The sequence below is a fragment of the Centroberyx affinis genome, unplaced genomic scaffold (assembly GCF_046629955.1).
Source record: "Centroberyx affinis isolate AG114_WGS23_722 - 3 ecotype Tasmania unplaced genomic scaffold, CSIRO-AGI_Caff_v1 ptg005062l_1, whole genome shotgun sequence".
Taxonomy (NCBI): Eukaryota; Metazoa; Chordata; class Actinopteri; order Beryciformes; family Berycidae; genus Centroberyx; species Centroberyx affinis.
The window spans coordinates 43,200-61,594 of record NW_027282497.1 but is presented as its reverse complement, the minus strand read 5'-3'; the positions used below and the strand labels follow the sequence as shown (position 1 = coordinate 61,594).

The 18,395-nt window shown below is 40.0% G+C and overlaps 1 protein-coding gene across 2 annotated transcripts; it reads left to right on the top strand.

Moving 5' to 3' along the window:
- Positions 1–725: 725 nt before the first annotated feature.
- Positions 726–17,504, top strand: spats2 (spermatogenesis associated serine rich 2). Of its 2 annotated transcripts, none has more exons than XM_071545865.1 (13): positions 726–830; positions 3,867–4,172; positions 5,433–5,512; positions 6,658–6,766; positions 8,765–8,814; positions 9,173–9,395; positions 9,583–9,768; positions 9,990–10,125; positions 11,256–11,314; positions 13,825–13,934; positions 14,304–14,406; positions 15,186–15,331; positions 15,480–17,504. In XM_071545865.1, exons 2-13 carry the CDS (start codon positions 4,148–4,150, stop codon positions 15,747–15,749), a joined length of 1,497 nt encoding a protein of 498 aa, XP_071401966.1. In that variant the 5' UTR covers positions 726–830; positions 3,867–4,147; the 3' UTR covers positions 15,750–17,504. The 2 variants fall into 2 exon arrangements, with proteins under 2 accessions (XP_071401966.1, XP_071401967.1); XM_071545866.1 differs by having other exon boundaries at positions 760–783.
- Positions 17,505–18,395: the final 891 nt, after the last annotated feature.

Sequence of the window (18,395 nt, the reverse complement as noted above, 5' to 3'; positions counted from 1 at the left end):
ATGCAGCTAGCCATTTTTCATCAGCAGACTTCATTATTTAGACTGTTCTACTTTGTAATGGTCTACACCGTAAAATAATTACAAGTATATTAAATGTCCTAAATTGTCCTTAATGAAGACGATAGGTGTGCTTTACAAAAAGGTATAAAGTGTAGCGGTATATATTGAAAAGAGATTGTAAAAAGTGGTTTTCAAATTGTATCAGAGTGTTAGAAATTAGAATCAAATTTAACTATTTGAAGTTTAGTGTGTCATTTTTATTCATTTTGGGTGTCTACATAGCCTAGTATAAAAAGAGATTGTTGGAAATGTTAGCATTCTTCGGTGCTTGCAGCTAGTAGTAGGCTAGCCTATGCATTGGTTTGAATCAGGTTTGAATGAGGAATTCTTAAATGTTTAAGGTGTGGGTTTTTGGTTGATTGAAGATGCTGTGTGATGATGCTAATGGTCCCAACAGTGAAGCAGTCTCTGACAAGCTATAGCTTTTCTTCACTATCTTTCTTAATACTTATGGTATTGCCATGGTTCTAACTTAGATTGATATAGAGGTCAAAACATCATTAACAACTGAGTCTGCTCTTGAAATACAATTTTGACGAATTAGCAAAATTACCAGTAGCTTATCCTTTTGAAAACTTTTACATTTTCAAACGTATTAAAAGGGGGTGCTTTCAATCTAACCTGGCAACCCCAAGGAGTCTGATTGAGGAAAATATGCCCACAGCAGACGATTTAGCGCTATAACATCACTCCCTGAAAAGACGACTGGCGGTAGGAGCTGAGGTAACCCGTTTCCAGAATCTACCGTTCAATTTAATCGCCAGCACGAAGTACGTATTAAATACTGTTTCGTTACCAACATGCAGAACTAATTATCGACCCAAAAGGCAGATGCGTTTATGCTAGCTTGGTAGCTGGGCTATCTAACGTCAGAGATTAGTAGCCAACGGTACGTTAAACGACTGGCTAGCGTTACAACAGGGCATTGATTAATAAATGCTAAGAAATCTGCTGGCTACTAGATAGCTATGGCTGTACTCAACAGTTAAAAAGTAGACGTTGATATTGTATAGAGCGTTAAGTCGTTGCCATTGATGTTGTGAAAATATAACGTTAATACCAAATTAACGTTATCAATAACGTTTGGCACTGCAAGGCTACCCTGATAGGTAACGTTAGCAAGCTAACGTAACCCAGTCCGGACCACAGCCAAATACGCGAAATGAGTTGCTTGGCAATGAAAGACGGGAAGCGAGACCCTCATTGTGGAAGTTGCATTTACTTGGCCCTATGAAGTTAAAATATGTCAGATAAACATTTTACGTTTATTATATTTCGTAGCTAATGTTAAGTAACGTTAACAGCGGTGTTTAGGTAATAGTTAAGATAGCTAGCTATCGTCAGCTGTTTTATGACCAGTGCGTCGTAAATCCCATAATGCTACGTTACCTAACTATTTCTGAAATTATATGTAACGTTGGCCATTTTGGGTTTTTTTTGTTTTTTGCACCAACAGCTGTCTAACATTAAAATCCCAAGTCTAATATGGTTTTTGTAAAGAGCCTAATAACACTGGAGTTGAATGAGTGTACTATGGTGATGCTAGCTAAGCAACGGCTAGTGATGTCAAGGATCACTATCTCTTACAGCTTAACGTTACTTGTTTGAACCGTTTAGTTTTCAAATCTAGAGCAAGTAATATAGCTAAAGTTAAAGAGTATGAACAGAGACTAAAATGTGAAATACTTTGCTGCTCGCTTCAAGTATGTCGGCGTGCAAGAGGTAGTGATGATAACAAACATCTCTCCAACTAGACTGAAATTTGACCTCCATGATTATTGGTAATCAGCCTGCAGCCTTGGCTGAGGATTGAGATTGATTGTAACCAGTTACTTTTTTTGTGGGTCAGTGACAAGGGAGCATCTAGGTTTTCACCTGGTTATGTCACACATGCCACCCCTTCTGTGACCTCTTTTCCATTTTCTGTCAAGTAGACCTGTTCAATTTACACCAAAACTTTTTAGTCAGCTATTTTGTTTGAGTGCTTGCCTGGCATTTATCCGGTAGTTTGCATCAATCAACACCAAGTGCACCTGGCCTACTTGAAGATTCAAGCACCATCCCTCTTGATAAACATAATGCATCTTAATCCTTGCATGATTGGCCAGTCCAGTGTCACTTGTTGACTGTGCGTATGTGAGTTTGACGTGTGCAAAGGTGTGGTGGAACGCAGTGCAGGGCTGTGGCATGCGAAGACCTAATCAAAAGGGTGTGGGTTTGTATAGTTTTAAGTTTCCTTTTCTCCAGCACCTGGGTCAGAAAGAGAAACCTAAAGGGGGAAACAGCTGGCCCATAAAAATGAGTCCAGTTTGCCGAAGGTGGTGTTCAAGCTTTTTAAAGACTAGCAGGGGCATAATTAAAGTGGATTTGGATAAGGCAGCTGTACCAGCAGAGTATTGATGGTGCAGTAGATCCTAACAGGATGATGCCAACCTCCATAAGAAGTTGTACCCATCTGATTAAGGCCCTTTTTATAGCAGTATTGCCTAGAGCCATTTAGGCAATCCCACCATACCCAGGACAAACCAAATTTTTATCATAAACTTGCAAATGTTACTTTTCCAGCTACAGAATGCCGACTTTTCAAAATACAAGTTCTGTTTTATCTGTCAATAGATTTTTCAATTGAAAGTCATGTCAGGAGAAATCTATTCTGATGCACTACTGCTTGTCAAGAAATAACCTGTGAGGGTAGATGGCTACAGCAGGATAAATATGCTGCCTGCTTGTATGGTTGCAAGCAAGCTGTATCCAAGGAGAGAGAATGAATGAGGCATGTCCAGAAAGTTTTACCTGTTTAGCTGGCTAGTCATGTGGGAATCCCGACATTATTACGTTTCGAGAAGTATTTTGGCCGTTCATTTGTAGTAGCCTACTCAGATTTCAAAATAGCTGGATTCCATATGGTTTCACTGATTCAATTGATCAGAGACTTTATGATGCAAGAGTTTGGAAAAAACTTCCAAACAATGTCTAAATGCACATTGGACAATTGGAGATACCCCTACCTTTATTGTCCCCTCCAGAGACATTTCTACGATATCAGTTATTACTTGATTAGATCTTATAGATTACTATCCGTTGCTGCAAATTGAGTCTCTCTAGTATATGAAAATTCAACTTATTTGAGGTGGTTCTTGGTCAAGTCTATTTCAATACTCTATCAGAGCTTCAAATGTTTGGATTTGCAATAACCATCACAGTCATAACAAGTTTCTAGTCTGTGATAGCATGGTGAATTCTCCATGTATATCTAGCAAGGAAAGTCCGCACACTGTAGCTCCCTTTTTGTTGCTTTATTGGCACTACAATGACGTTTTGAGCACACTGCTCTTCTTCAGACTTCAATTCTCCATGTAGCCCTCAAAACATTATCACCCACCACTCCTACAGACTTTAGGAACTGAGAAAAAAGGAATACCCTTCAAAGATGTGTTAGTATGTAGGCCCACTTTTTTTTTCCCAAACTAAAATGCGTTGTTGCTGCCAAGGACAAAATTAAGTGCAGATTGTCCAGAATGATGTGCCAGACAGACAGTAATTTATAGAAATCTGTTTTTCATTCATATTTTAGGAAATGGATTTCAGTTCATGTGCATCATTTCTATTTTCACATTTTAAGAAGGTAGACAAATGGCATCTCTACATTTCTGCTTTATACAGCATGACTAATACCAATAACTCTGACTGTACAGTTTATATACCCACACTTTGACACTCAAAACATTGTGGTCTAGACTTGAAGCCTTTTCTCATCACTAATTCTCCTAACACAGCCTACTTTTTTCCTCTTCTTTCCCTCCCAGAATTGGATCATTTTTGCGGAGAACCAAGAAGAAAACTTGAATCTTGGCCTAAGTGGTGGAAGCCTGATCTGACCTCCCTTGTTCCAACCCCTCCTTCTGCCAGCTGTGAGCTTTGTTGGCATCTGGTCTAAGAGAGAAAACTCAGAGGGAAAATTACTACACTTAGAGTCTTTATACCGGTTTAAACTGAGTATTTGAAAGGTTAGTGATCATTACTGACTTGAAGAGCTATACAACGAAGCATTTATCAGATACTTCTGTGTGGAGTAGCAACAGACAACATGGCAAAGAAAAACAGCCAAAGGGGTATGTATTTGCTTTATCAAGATTTTGTTTTTGTAAACACACACGCACAGATTTTGCCATTGATTTCAGAATATTTGAGTAGATATTGTGTTTGGCCAGCAAGAGGTCTAACTTTCAAGTAGATCATAGTGTTAAATTATTTCACAAATGAATGTGTGCATGGCTGTTTTCACATGGAATCTAATGGAATAGTCTGAAAATTGCAAGCATGGCCTAATAGACCTCAATACTAATAAAAGAAAATTATGAGTTTTACTTGGACATTTACAGTGACATTAACCTACATTCATGGATTCATGGAAAAGCCACCTTTACAAGGGCCCAGCATTTTATGTCTGTCTTTAAAAATGGCCATTAATTAACTTTGGACTCTACTCCACCTCTTCATTTTCAGCTGTAGGGGTTGTTTGTCATTCTCGAAAAATAAATTTCCTCTAGCAATTTGTTAAGAATGCCACGTTTTGTTTTTTTACTGTAACTCAGCTGTTTCTGATCTCACTGAACATGTCTTGAATGAACTGCTATTCTGCTTCCTCTGATGCATAAACCCTAGATTTGCTGAGTTCTTTTTGAAAGACTCACAATTTTGTAGGCTCTATTGGGGTTGCTACTGGTTCATATTTGATGCATATCCCAGACTGTTTGGGGACAGATGTATTGTCTAGCCTATATCCCATGCCATTTGGTCAGACATGGGTCTAGGCCAAATGTCTGTCAATTCATGACATAGATCAACTTGTGTTTGTTTTCATAAGTGCTCTCTACGCCTGGTGATAGCTGAAGTGGCTGTGTCCAAATTCCTTGTTAGTGTGCAGCCTCCTACCACCTCCACAGCACAATGCATGGTGATCCCTAGCCTCTTTATCTCCCCACCATGTATAATGTTTTATCAAATATGAACATCCCTACAGCAAACATATGTAAGCTATTTTCAAATTATTTATCAACCAGTGTTGAGAGGTTTCTTTGATTTAGTGATTTAGACAAATATGCTTACATGAAACATGCCTATTCAAATGTAGACTTTGGAGATAAAGACAAATAGTTTCACAAGAGTAGATCTGCCATTGTAAAATGATTTAGAATCGCAGGCTTAGTCTGTTGAAAACTACTCTGTCCAGGAAATTGCCAGCCAGTGTCCTGAAGTGATGATGTGTGGTGGGTGTTTTGTTTTGCAAATGATGTGCCACAGTGGTTTGCAAATAGGACTCGAGGCCCAACAGAAAATGGAGTGTCCTTTTTGTTGTTCTTTTTCCCCAGATGCCTCTGGGGTGGTGTTTGACACTCACTCAAAAATGGTCATGTCCCAGGGTGGAACATTTGAGAGGATGAAGGAGAAGGTAAGAAGTAAATAGACTACACAATACTTGCACAGAGAGCGTGCTATTTCTCAGGGAAGGCTTAAGGTGGAAAGAAAAAAAAAAATTTGAGCACTATCATGGACTCCTAATCTGCCTCCAGTGTTCTCAAATGGGGTAGCATTTGGCACTATTCATGAGCTCCAGTGTATAACACAACTTGAGCTCTATTGGAAGGCGTAGGCCTACTCTGAGCAGTTGGGTAGTTTGACTCGCTCCCGAGCCTTGAAATTTAGTTTCGTTAGGTGTGGACACTTCACAGCACTTAGCCTAAGCAATTTCCCAGTGAGACGGTTTTCGGCATCGGTAAACATGAGAGGGTAGGTTGTCAGAGTTTGAGCCGCAGCCATAATACTGTTGAAGCAGAATGCAATGTTGTGAGTGCTAATCTTGGGTTATTCTTAACTTGATACATCAGTGTCCATATACCATCTTTTCCAATTATTTAGATGTTTAATAGCTTAATACTTTTCGATAACCATGAAATCCCATGAAAAGGACCACATTCATGAAGAGTGACTTGGCGCCATTGTATACCGTAATGCAGTCTGAGGAAGAGCCTCGTCCTCTTTAAAGTCTGTTAAGCAATAATGGAACAACTTGAGAAAAATGGGACACCTCAGACGTTTACCATGGTGTCATAACATTTTCACAGCAGGCCTTTTTGTTTTTGTTAATGTGTTTGTTTTCCCATGTTCTTAAGCACATTTACATTGAAAGTAAAGGATACATTGAAAGTAGATTGTTTTCTGTAATGGAAAATGGTGATCTGAGTTATGAACAGCTGTCCAGGCAAGAGTGACAGGAAACCTATGCTGTCAAAAGGTTTTTATTCTAATTATCAAATCTATATGCTCTTTTTATGCAGTGGAGCTGCTGGTATGCAGCTGTGTCTTCCTCTGTTTGCAAAAACTGAAACGGGCTCTACAAAAAACATTGTTATTGGCTGTGTATATTCAGCTTTATAGTATATAGGCAAGAAGACAATATTGACTTACAGTATTGTGTCCTTAAGCCAAGTGCTATTTTAAATGTTGAAATATCTCAGTGTTATTTGAGACGATGCTGTATCAGTGACATTTATGTAGAAACCTGTTCCTCTTACGCTTTCTTTATTTTTTTTCCAGATCAGTGCTGTCAGGGCAGTTGTCCCCAACAAAAGCAACAATGAGATTGTTCTGGTGTTACAGCATTTTGAGAACTGCGTCGACAAGGCCGTCCAAGCTTTCTTAGAAGGTATGGGGATGTCACAACGTTTGACCTCAAGAATGGGCAAAATCTCCCTATAGTACGGCATTGCCTTGATCACAGTGATAATTGGACTGTGCAGACAAAAATGACGTAAAAATTATCTGACAGTGGTAGCCTATATCATGTCTGCTAGTATTATGTGATGCACATGATTTGCCTACTTCAAGAAATACCCTACTTTTACCACAATCCTGCTGTTTTTTACCCAGAGTACCTTGCCACAGTGTTCCCACGGGCCTTGAAAAAGTTTTTGGATGTGAGAAAAATAAAATAAGACCTTTCAAAGTTTTTAAAAATGAGTGGATAGCCTTGAAAGAACTTGATTTTTTTATATTAAAATATAGCACCCAAATTCATAATTTCTCTCTGTCCTAGGATCAACAGGAAAACCCTCTGATGGATATTTGTGTTGATATAGCAGTTTTAAAATTAAGAATTTCACCACGAGTTCTCGGTTTTAACAAGATCATGCGTAATACATGAGGCCTCTATGATGTCTAATTCTGAGCAGTGTCATCTCTTACTAGGGATGTTCCTAACGACTAATTTCCCTGTCGATTTAACGAAAATTTAAATGTAGACTAGTCGACTAGTCTAAAAGTAAGAAAACACTCAGAAAACAGTCCAAAATTAACAATTTAATCTATAAGGTTGAAACGTTGTCCGAAAAAATATTGCATGTATTTAAGAGCCATTTGAAACCGTTAATATTCTTCAATAACTGTGGCACTTTGCGCCGTTTATTATGAACGTTGTACATTACAAACGACATGACAACTCACTAAATAAAAGTTAACAAATAACATTTAAAATAATAATAAAAAATATAAAAAAATAATAATCTGTCATCAGAAAAACTACCAATAATAGGCCTACAAAAAAATAACAATTAGGCCTACTGATTGACGTGACATTAGATTATTAGGCTTTTCAACAACGGCGTGCTGTTGGTAATCAGCTTCAAACAGCAGGTACACACACACACACACACACACACACACACAACGTGGTAGGCCTACTTACTCGACTGACGAAACATTTTTGTTCAGCGAAATCAACATGTCAACATGTTCGGGTGAAAGGCGAGACCTCAGTCTATTAACAATAAGTCCAGCAGCTGAAAAAACTCTCAGCTGGAACAGATGTTGCAGGCACACAGAGATAGTGACTTGAAGCCGGCATAGTTTTGGAAAGCGTCGCGTCTTCCCGCACCACCACACAAGTGGATCTTCGTTAGGTGAGATACAGGTTTACAAACTTATTTTCTTTTTCTAGATCAAAATACTGCCAAACCGCGCTGGAGATGTCATCTCTGTCCGGTCCCACTTTCCACCTTTACGTCCGGGCATAACCGCCTGCTGGGGCTGCAGTCCCAGCTAGTGGCAGGTGGCTGCGTAACATCTTAGACGCATCAGTTAAGCGGCGTACATTATTAATAATTAGTTTAACCGACTAGTATTTCTGGTGCCGATTAGTGAGGGTAGAAACGTTTAAACGACTAGTCGACTAATCGCGCACATCCCTATCTCTTACCCAAAAACATGCCAATTTTGAGTCTTTGAATGCCACCAAACAATGACTTGAAAGTCACTGAATGAACCCTGTTGCTGGTTTGCCGCATTCAAGTCAAATCTGTGTTCTTGGCATGCAGCTCCTCATAACCTGTGGTTTTCGTGACCCTGAACTTTTTTTTTTTCCATACATGCCATGCTTTGCATCATTCAGACGACTGAATGGCGTCATTCATGAGCCTTTCGTTTTCAAGGGTTTAATTATAGAACGAAGGCTGTCCCCATACGTCAGACTGCTCTATTCTTTAATTTTGGGTTAGGTAAACAATGCCTTAGGGAAGTCAAATAATGAGAAAGGTGTTCAAAGCTTTTAAATCCTGTGCAGCACAAGCAAGGCTTTGACTAGTCACCACCAGAAATATGTTGTCTGTCATTGAGTACGCTCTTCATCATTGTTTGCTTTACACCTCAGGCAGTGCAGTTGAGATCCTGAAGGAGTGGAATGTTACTGGAAAAAAGAAGGTAATGCAAACTAAGGAACCTGTCTCTCTATTCTCTCCAGGTGGAGGAAGCATATTGATGTCAACCTAAATTTTAAATCATTTAAAACTTGGCTGTACTTTTTTTTTACATTGATTTTCAGATTGCCTTTTCATTCATTGGAAACTATGGTTAAACACCTTTTTACTTATGTAATACTGTTGTGGTATAAGTGTCAAAACATTTGAATGGCCATGTTTTATTTCAGTTTTAGATTAAATGAAACTTTAAGTGTCCCTATGTGGGAACTTGGGTCCTTGCCACAGCAGAGAACAGGATATACATAAGTAAAGAGAGGCTATTGAAGAAAGTAGTTTGACTTTGATAACCCCATTTTCAGCCCAAGAAGAAAAAGAAGCCCAAGCCCCAGCCAGAGCCCGCAGCAGAACCTGCTCCACCTGAGGCCACATCACCTGTGGCGAGCAAGGATGAGGTGAATGGTTTCCATGCCAATGGGTCAGTAATGGACGGAGAGTCACTGGATTCTCTGAGCGAACAGTTGGACTCTGCCTCTCTGGATGCAGCCGAGCTGGACTCTGAACCTGCAACATCAGAAACTACTGGTAACCGCAACTCTTCACCCTCAAAGTGTTTAGTGATTAAGACAGTTATAGCAAGAGCCGAAGGAATTGAGGAAGGACTGAAAAGTTAAGTTTGAGTACAATCCCAGTCTTGTCAAATCAGGTTAAGTTGAGGAGTCTAGCTGCTTTAGTGTGGGTAGATGGTACATGGTAATCTGTCTCCTCACAGGTGCAGAAGCAGAAAGTCAAAGTAGTGCCCCGAGTCCCATCTCTCAACAAGGAAGGAGGAATCACCAGGGTCCCAGAGGCGGTAAGAACCGACACAGGCCAAGCTCAAACTCCCATCCCTCCACATCCTCCTTACCACTCGGCAGTGATGACAGCCATCATGGATCTTCAGGAATCAAGAAGATGGGTTAGACACCTATACCTCTTGTCCAGAATATGTAGTTGTGCCTGTAGTTTGAAATAAGAATGCTGACTGTTATTTTTGATAACGTACTGTGAGCCACCACCCAGGCACAGGTAAAACTTAACCTGGGACAAACTATCTGTCACTGGACTTCTCCACTGAAATAGTTACTAACCTTCAGCCATGTATGCTTTAGTAAATCTCTAATCATGTCTACCCCTCAGCTCCCAACATTGACCGCTCTGTGAAAGACCTGCAGAGATGCACCGCCTCTCTGACTCGCTACAGGATGGTGGTCAAGGATGAGATGGACTCTTCAATCAAGAGGATGAAGCAGACATTTGCTGAGCTCCAGAGCTGGTAATTAAACATCAATTTGTGTGTTGTTGTTTGTTTTTTATGCCTCCGTGCTGGCGACAGCTGTGGCCGGAGGCATTATGTTTTCGGGTTGTCCGTCTGTCCGTCCGTCCCATTCTCATGAACGCGATATCTCAGGAACGCCTTGAGGGAATTTCTTCAAATTTGGCACAAATGTCCACTTGGACTCAAGGATGAACTGATTAGAATTTGGTGGTCAAGGTCACTGTGACCTCACAAAAGACGGCAACCAGGACAGGGGGCCTCCTGTTCCTCTGGTAGTCCACCACAAGCTCATTGGTTTTGCTGATATTGAGCTTCAGGTGATTGTCGTTGCACCATGTGACGAAGCTCTCTATCAGTTCTCTGTACTCCTCTGTAAAAATAGTCTCTAAGTGAAGACAGCATGTTTCTCACTGGAAATTATTCACTGGAATCATTCATGTCAATATAGTGATAACTCCCATTTCGCCAAAAAATACACTTAACACCTTTTATTAAATTCCTTCATAGTCTTCACTACATATATTTTATGAGTCTGGACAGACATGTAACTGCACCTTGACTTGTTGGCGGAGGCATACAACTGCGAGGCGGTTATTTCTAGTTTGTTGTATTATTTTTTCAAATCTGCCTCTGGTCATTAAATATTTGAATTCTGTTTTGGGTGATAAAATATTTGATGCATGTTGATTGGTGACGTATATTGGAGCACGGTGACGTATATTGGAGCACTTTTGTGTCCCATTATGTTTGCACATCAGTTTGTTGCAAGTTTACCAAAGCAGTGTGGGAAATGTATTTTAAAGGTTCCAATGTCCTATCAGTGAATCAAAGGGCATTTATTTTACCTTTGCTCTACATGATGACACTGAGATAGAGGTTTGCATATCTTACGAAACAGACTGTTCTATATTTTAGCTCCAGCGTAGCATTATGCCTGTTGTATTGCATGTGATGTTTTACATGGTCATTCAGTGCAGCTGCTATATTGCTCACCCCAAATTCTTTAGCAGTCATCTCTTTTGATTGTTTTGTTGTCACAGTGCAAAGTCAAAGTGCACAATATATCTTATCTTGAGAAGTAAAGAAAAACAACCCCCCTCTGTTTTCTTTCCTCTCTTTCCTTCTAGTCTAATGGACAGAGAAGTGACTCTGCTGGCAGAAATGGACAAAGTCAAAGCCGAGGCCAGTAAGTACAACATTTTCAAGTAGCCTATTTGGACTCAATCAAACTCCCCTGCTTGACTCATGCCACCCAGGAGCCACTAGTATACTAAACATAATCTGATCACCTGACTCAGGGCCTTGGAGAATCTGACCTAAATCATTTCCGGAAGGGTAATAAAAAGGACCGTTGTGGAACAGCAAGAACAAGTGTTCTTAAAAACTGCTGTGGTGCCCTTAGGGTCCTGCTATACCTAGAGCATACCTGCGTGTGCGTGTGTGTATGTGTAACATGACAGAGCAAGACTACATATTTGTACAAGTAGGCCATTCTCCCTTATTCTGTCCTCCCAGTGTAGAGTGTTGTGTGTTCTAGGTCTGGAAAAAGTGAATAGTGTCAGGTGTCAAGGGAGACTCAATGCTGTCTTTGTGCAAGGTGTGTGGGGAATTGGGAGGAAAGAGAGGGAACTCTCTAGTACTTCTTTGACATTACAAAAGCCAGCATTCCTCCAAATTTGCCGGTCTCTTCCAGTAATCTCTTCCCCTGCTTTATATCTGTGTTAACTGATGGATTTCCTTTTTTGGTTTTGTTTTTTTTACCTTTTTCTCTCTGGGAAGGAAGATTTAGTAACTGATACACAAATAAATCTCTGAAGCTGAAGAGTGATTTATCTACACTATTTGTCTGGTACCAATATTCAGAGGATGTTCAGAATATTGATATGTAGAATCCAGGATATGCTGGGGTCTTTGATCCTCACTGTGGTATTTAGCTGGTAAGGTAGTTGATGCCAAGTAACATATATTAAGTTCCAAAATTATGTTTTATGCCTTTGCTCCATAGTCTTATTATTTTGTATGTGAAATGACTTAATGGCTACAAAATTAAAGGAAAAATCCAACTTAAACACTGGCATTTAGCAATGTACCTTGTATTTCTGGGCCCATTTTGTTGTTGGGTGGTATATTTTTTTTATTCCTGTGGATAACTGGTCAAATGTAGACAAAGTGACATCACATCTAGATGTCTTCGAGTGCAGACAGAAAAATGCAAAAATGTTTTGGTGTCAGCCCCTCAGAATCAAAGGTCAAGGCTTATTTCTATTCTCTCACCATTTTGCACCAATGTTCAACAATAATAGAGCGAGAAATCGATTCTAGAAGAGGCAGAGATGTCAGTTTCTCCCCGACAGTAGCCCCAATAGTCCATAATGCAATGCAGCCACAAGGCATGCTGCGTTTTGAGTAAGGGGCAAACTAGTAATATGCCTACCTTTGACTGAAAGCAACAAGTTCAGGCCCTTTCTTTGGGGTAGGGCTGGGCGATAATACAATATTATCGTTTATCGTCTTTCAGTGGAATCATATCGTGATGATATGAAGATATTTTAATATCGTGACACACATTTCTGCTGTCTAAATTGATGATGACAAGCAAATTTTACTTAAAAACTCTCATAAAATGAGGTATGGTAGGAATATTATTTGAATATTTTTGTTTTGTTTGACATCACAGCTAACATTACCATTTGGTTCAATGAGATGAACATTAATTTGATTATTTAACATGATTTTGCATACATGAACCATATCGTGATATATATTGATATAGAAAAATCCTTATGATTATCGTGATATTGATTTCAACCATATCGCCCAGCCCTACTTTGGGGGGTGTCGGAAGTCATTAAACAGAGGAAATCAATTGAAGTAGTAAACTACAGGCAGGTTAAGGGCAAGTGGGTACACCAAAAAAGTAAATTGCAACACTTCATCAAAAAATATGTCCTAGAGTGCATAGAACGTCAAATTGTCAGCTTTGTTCATTATTTTGCCAACTATAGACTCTTTGAACATGGTCCCTTTATTTCAGTATGCCAAAGTTATTTTGGACAGCTTCAAATTCTATTCAGTTGCATAGTAATTTTGTACTGAAACATGCTCAATGTGCAGTGACCTATAAGTCTGAGTCAATTACCTACATGCCTAAATTTTAGCACATTCATCTAATTTTCAGTACTCTTCCAAGGCTGTTTGCAGAACAACGTGATTTGAAGCTGGCTTGAAATCCCTTGTTTACCTGTAGCTGTTTAGGGAGCCGTACTTTGTACTTCACCAGAGTGTTTTCAAGCCAAGTATAGCCCATAGCTGAATTCTCAAAGGAATACATCAAAATGAAAGAAGGCTGTGAGGAACATCGGAGATATCAAGAGTGTGGTGTAAACATCACTTGTAAGCTGGTAGACTTGTGAAAGTCATCGCACTTTAAGTTTTTTTTAACTGCATAGTAAATGATTACTTTATTTTACAACATAGGTTGTAGCTCTTGTTGTTTGTTTCCTAAAAGTGACAGAGTGTGCAAAAATCAATGTCATTTAAATCCAAAGAAATAAGAAACGGTGCCAAAATATGGAAAAAATGTGTTGTCCTAACATTATGAAACGTATTGTAGGTCTGCGTCAGCTTTTTGTGTGTTGTCTGATTCGAATACAATTTCAAATCTGTAAAACCTCACATTTTGCAACTGTGTTTCAGTGGCCATTTTGGATTGCCGACAGAAGAGAGCAGAGGAGCTCAGGCGACTGACAGACAAATCAGCATCCATGTCTGAGGACCAGCTGTCTGAACTGCGCGCGGACATTAAGGTACATTCACAACACTAATGCTTCTCAGAATATCTGACCCAGTACTTTTTTGTCCCAGTTGACTAAATGTAAGATGGATGTTAATTGTCAAGCTAAAAAGACAACCAGCAGCCTGCTCAAGACAGACAGGCAGTCAGTCATTTCTAACCTTAGAGGCACACATTTTAAGATTTTCCAAGCATGCAGGGAACTTTTGGCCACATTTAAAAGCATGTTATAAACTAATGTCTAGCTAGCTAGCAGATTCTAAGGTGAGCCAACAGTAGCATTGAAAGAAATTACAAATTATGTTTTTATGAGATACATTTACCTATTGCATTTTGGTGAAGGCTTGTGATAATGATCATTGATTATATCTTTCTTTTTCAGCACTTTGTGAGCGAACGGAAATATGATGAAGACCTTGGGAAAGCTGTGAGATTTACATTTGATCTTGAACCGTTGAAGACGAGCATCACAGGTTTTGGATCAGGTACAGAATCCTGTTGATTAACTTCTCTCTCTGTCTTTGTCATTGGTGTTAAAGCTTCTGAAAAATGCCCCTCATCCCAACACTGCTACTTCTGATCAGGGGAAATTGCCCACCTCCTCCCATCCTCCTCCATCCCATCCCCAAACACAAGAGAGCAAGCATATCAATTATTGGCTACAATTTATCGTGTCACGACTGAGCATGCCAGCAAGAAAAGCAATTTGTCAGGGAGTTGGAAGTACACTGACGGTGACTAATAAGCAAGTTATTATAATGAGCACCCCTCGTTACACAACAGTCAAGTGGCGAAAGCTAATTATCTCACTCACCAAAAGGTCAGGTTGTCTGCCAACTTTTCATGAAGGAAATAGGCAGACACTTTTGGAAAAAGACCCTAGAGTTTGCCACCTTGTACACATTAATCATTTTTGGAGACTTTTTTTTTTTTTTTTTTGTTTTAGACCACAGGCCACACATAGCCTGACTTGAGTGATGCTAATTCAGCAAATTGAATAAATGAAATGTGCTAAATTAGGATACATACTCTTAGGATACATGAACTAGGATACCTACATTACATTAGTTGTTTTGTTTATGATAATAACATCATATGTTCAATATGACAGATGTACCCAAGGCACCCTGTAGTAATGAATTGCTACCACATGGTTTTAGACTAAGGTACTCAATGTTGCCACTGGGGCATAAAGATGTTTGGTTATAATATTGAGAATTCTCATGAATCTAAACCGGTTGTACTGTTGTCATATGCTTTACAGTGTACCACCCACGGACGGGCTACTCAAATCGCTCTCGCTGCAGCTCCACTTCCTCCTCTGTCACCAGCCCAGGGCTGTTGGAAACCCCACCTCCCCCCCAGTCCCAAAACATCGGCAACGAAACCCGCCCTCCGCCAACCAAACAGGTCAGTCCGAGAAGCAGTCGTACACGTGTAGCTTGTCGAACATTCAAACCATAAAATGGTTTCACAGTTCAGAGATATAGATGTTTTTTTATCATGGGTGTGGCCATTTTTTTTAGGGCTGACTGACTAATTTTAATCCTCCCTTCAGATTTTCCAAGGCAACCGGCGTACTTTCCAAGGACAGGGTTATCACTCCGGTGGTCAGCGGTATAATGGCGGTTCCTACCATGACAGGAACCCGTCCCGCGGCAATTACCGTTACCAGGGTCACGGGAGTCAGGGCGACGGTCCCGCTTCACAGTACTCCAACAGCTCGAGAGGTCCCCCCCATTCCTCTACATCCTCCTCCTACAACCGCCCAGACCGACCCTCTCACAACGGGCTGCCCCAAAGGCCTCCGCGGACACACTGCCCTTGACATCGGAAACTCCGTCGCTCTGTCAAACCCATCTACTAACCCTCGCACTCCCCTCCCAGTGCCCTATACTCTTTCCCTCCCTACTAACTCCTTTCAATGAAGAATAGAATACAAGTTTACATATTTTTGTCAGTTGAGCTGTAGTGCCACCTCTACATTGATCCATTCATCCTCCAAACTTGAAAAGCTCTCACTGTTCTGTGCTTTCTCTTCCTTTTGCATTAGCTATTTAGATGCATTTCTCCCATTCCTCTTAAGGTAGCAGCTTCTATCTTTAGCCCCCTTTTGAGAGATCTCATCGCTATGCTGTTGTCAGTCTCTGTTTATTAATTTTTTTTGGACTGCTTCAGAGAAACCAGTTAATGAGTCTGGGGTTGATTTTTGTTCAGAGGCTGTTGACGTGATTACCGGAATCAGTTTGTGCACTATTGAAGTTGAATTTCTTGGTACTTTCTATTTCTGCTCTGGTTTGTTTCAGCTCTCTGATTCGCACCTCGAATGCAATTTCTTTATTTGTCTCCCAGATTCATTTCAGTTCCCTCACCTTAGAACCTACATTGAAAGTGCACCGGTAGTTATTTGCATTAAAGGGGATTTTTGTCATCGAGAGAACAGACATGCAATCAACACTACAGACTATCCTTAAGTAGACATATCAAACTATAAATCAGAGCTTTTCATATGGCTGCTGCAAACAGTTGAACTCATCATAACCCTTGGAATTAGGTGCGTTTGGGAGTAACTCTGTGGCCACAGAATTTGACTCTTCAAATATTACCTAAGACGGTGACGTATTGCCCTCCCACAGGTCAATGGGGTTATTGTGGTTGCAGCTTTTCTTCGCTTGTTGTCCATTATTGTATAATTAAGAGAGGGCTCATTACTTTTTTGTAGAATATTGTTAATTGACATTGCTTATTAAGGCTCGTGAGAAAGGAAACACTGTCCACATGTTTCTTTGTTTGTCTTGGAAATCTAGACAGATGGATTTTGCCATACGCCCAGTTCATTCTTTGTGTTCTTCTGTTGTTGTTGTTATATGCACATAAACGGCATATAAATAAAATGCTTGCCTTTAGTCACAGAGAGACTTCACATTTGCCTTTCTAGAAACATGGCTGTCGGCATCATGACGGCTTTCTAAACAGATGGTACTTGTAGAGCAGACGTGTGACATACACACATTGCTGAGTGGTAAGGCGTAGGATCTTTGTTCCCCCGTATATATGTTCACTTTTCACTTTATCCTAACCTGTAAAAGTAAAATTTATCAAACTGATGAATGCTTTGGTAGGTTCCATAGATTCACAGTTCTTTTCTATGGCTGCCAAGTCTTGATGCATGGAGGCTGTTGTTGGGGTTAAGTCTCTTTTGTAGTGTCCACAATATGTGAACAAAAAGCTGGCGAAAACCTCATTGCTGAACCTTTTGACATGGCCTGTTCGCAGTCTGTTTCTTGCAGGAGGCTCTTATTTAGGGACAGGGACCCCTGGTGATTCCTCATCTCCTTGTAGTTAATATAGGTGTGTATGTGGAGCTGCAAGGCTATAGCGTAAAACCAATCATTACATTATTGCCGCATCTTCTTCGTACCGTGTCGTCGTCCCTCAAGAGCAAGACGACTATGGGGAAAAAATTAATTGAAAAAACTTGGTATGTGTTTACGCTCTGCCCCCGTTTTGTTTTCTCGTGGGTTTCCTGGTTGGAAGTAAGCTGGTAGTGTTAGTTTTGAGACCCAAACACTTATGTGTTTGTGAGTAGATTTTTTTTTATTTTATTTTTTTTTTGGGGGGGGGGGGGGGTAAACATCTTTATTCCAGCAATAATGCTGCTGAATTTTGTAGACTATTATAGGACTTACTTGGTTGCAGTCTAAATATACTGCAAGTACATATTGTAAGTCAGATAAATTGGTATCTATTGGCTTCTGTGCTTGCATACATGAGGAATTGGTTGTAACACAAAGATGTTTTTGTTGACTGAAGCTGTTGGGGAAATTGTACGAATTGTTTCTCCTCTGCTTGTGTAAAGTGGCCTAAGTTCCAGTTACAATTGATTGAATGTTTTTTGCTGGAGGGGCAAGCAATTCATATTCAGTTCCACCTGGACTTATTTGATCAAGACTCAAAGCCAGAAGCTTTCTCATTGGGGATTCTGTTTCTGTCTCGGTCTGACTTCAACCAAACAGGGTTTTTTTACATTCCAAACTGTAGGAATATTAGGTTATCGCCAAAGAAATAATTTCGTCCTGTTTAAGTTGCTGCCTTTTTTTTTTCTTTCCTTGGCCTGTAAAGAATTAAATTCTCGTGATTGTTTTCCAAAGGGGATAATCTAGAGTAACACTTCACCTTGTCTCCTCCCCACCCCACTTTCTTTTCTGATTCCTTACTGTATATACGTATATGTAGCTATATAATTTTGTGCTCTCATGGGGCATTTTGTATGTGATATTCATGTTAGGCATATGGTTTCTTTGGATCTAGTTGATTCACTCTTCCAATAGACCGTATGTCCTTCTTTTCAAAATGTCTGAGACAACTGTAAACTTAAGTGCCTTCTCTTGTCTCCCACCAATTCATTGACATCCCTCCGCCAGAGTATGGACCAAAGACATCTACCCTGCCCCACATTCCCCTGCCCTTTCTT

Coding starts and splice junctions, on each gene's coding strand:
- spats2 (XM_071545865.1), top strand. CDS start 4,148: ATGGCAAAGAAAAACAGCCAAAGGG. Junction 5,513..6,657: donor TTGAGAGGATGAAGGAGAAG/GTAAGAAGTAAA, acceptor TTTTTTTTCCAG/ATCAGTGCTGTCAGGGCAGT. Junction 8,815..9,172: donor ATGTTACTGGAAAAAAGAAG/GTAATGCAAACT, acceptor CCCCATTTTCAG/CCCAAGAAGAAAAAGAAGCC.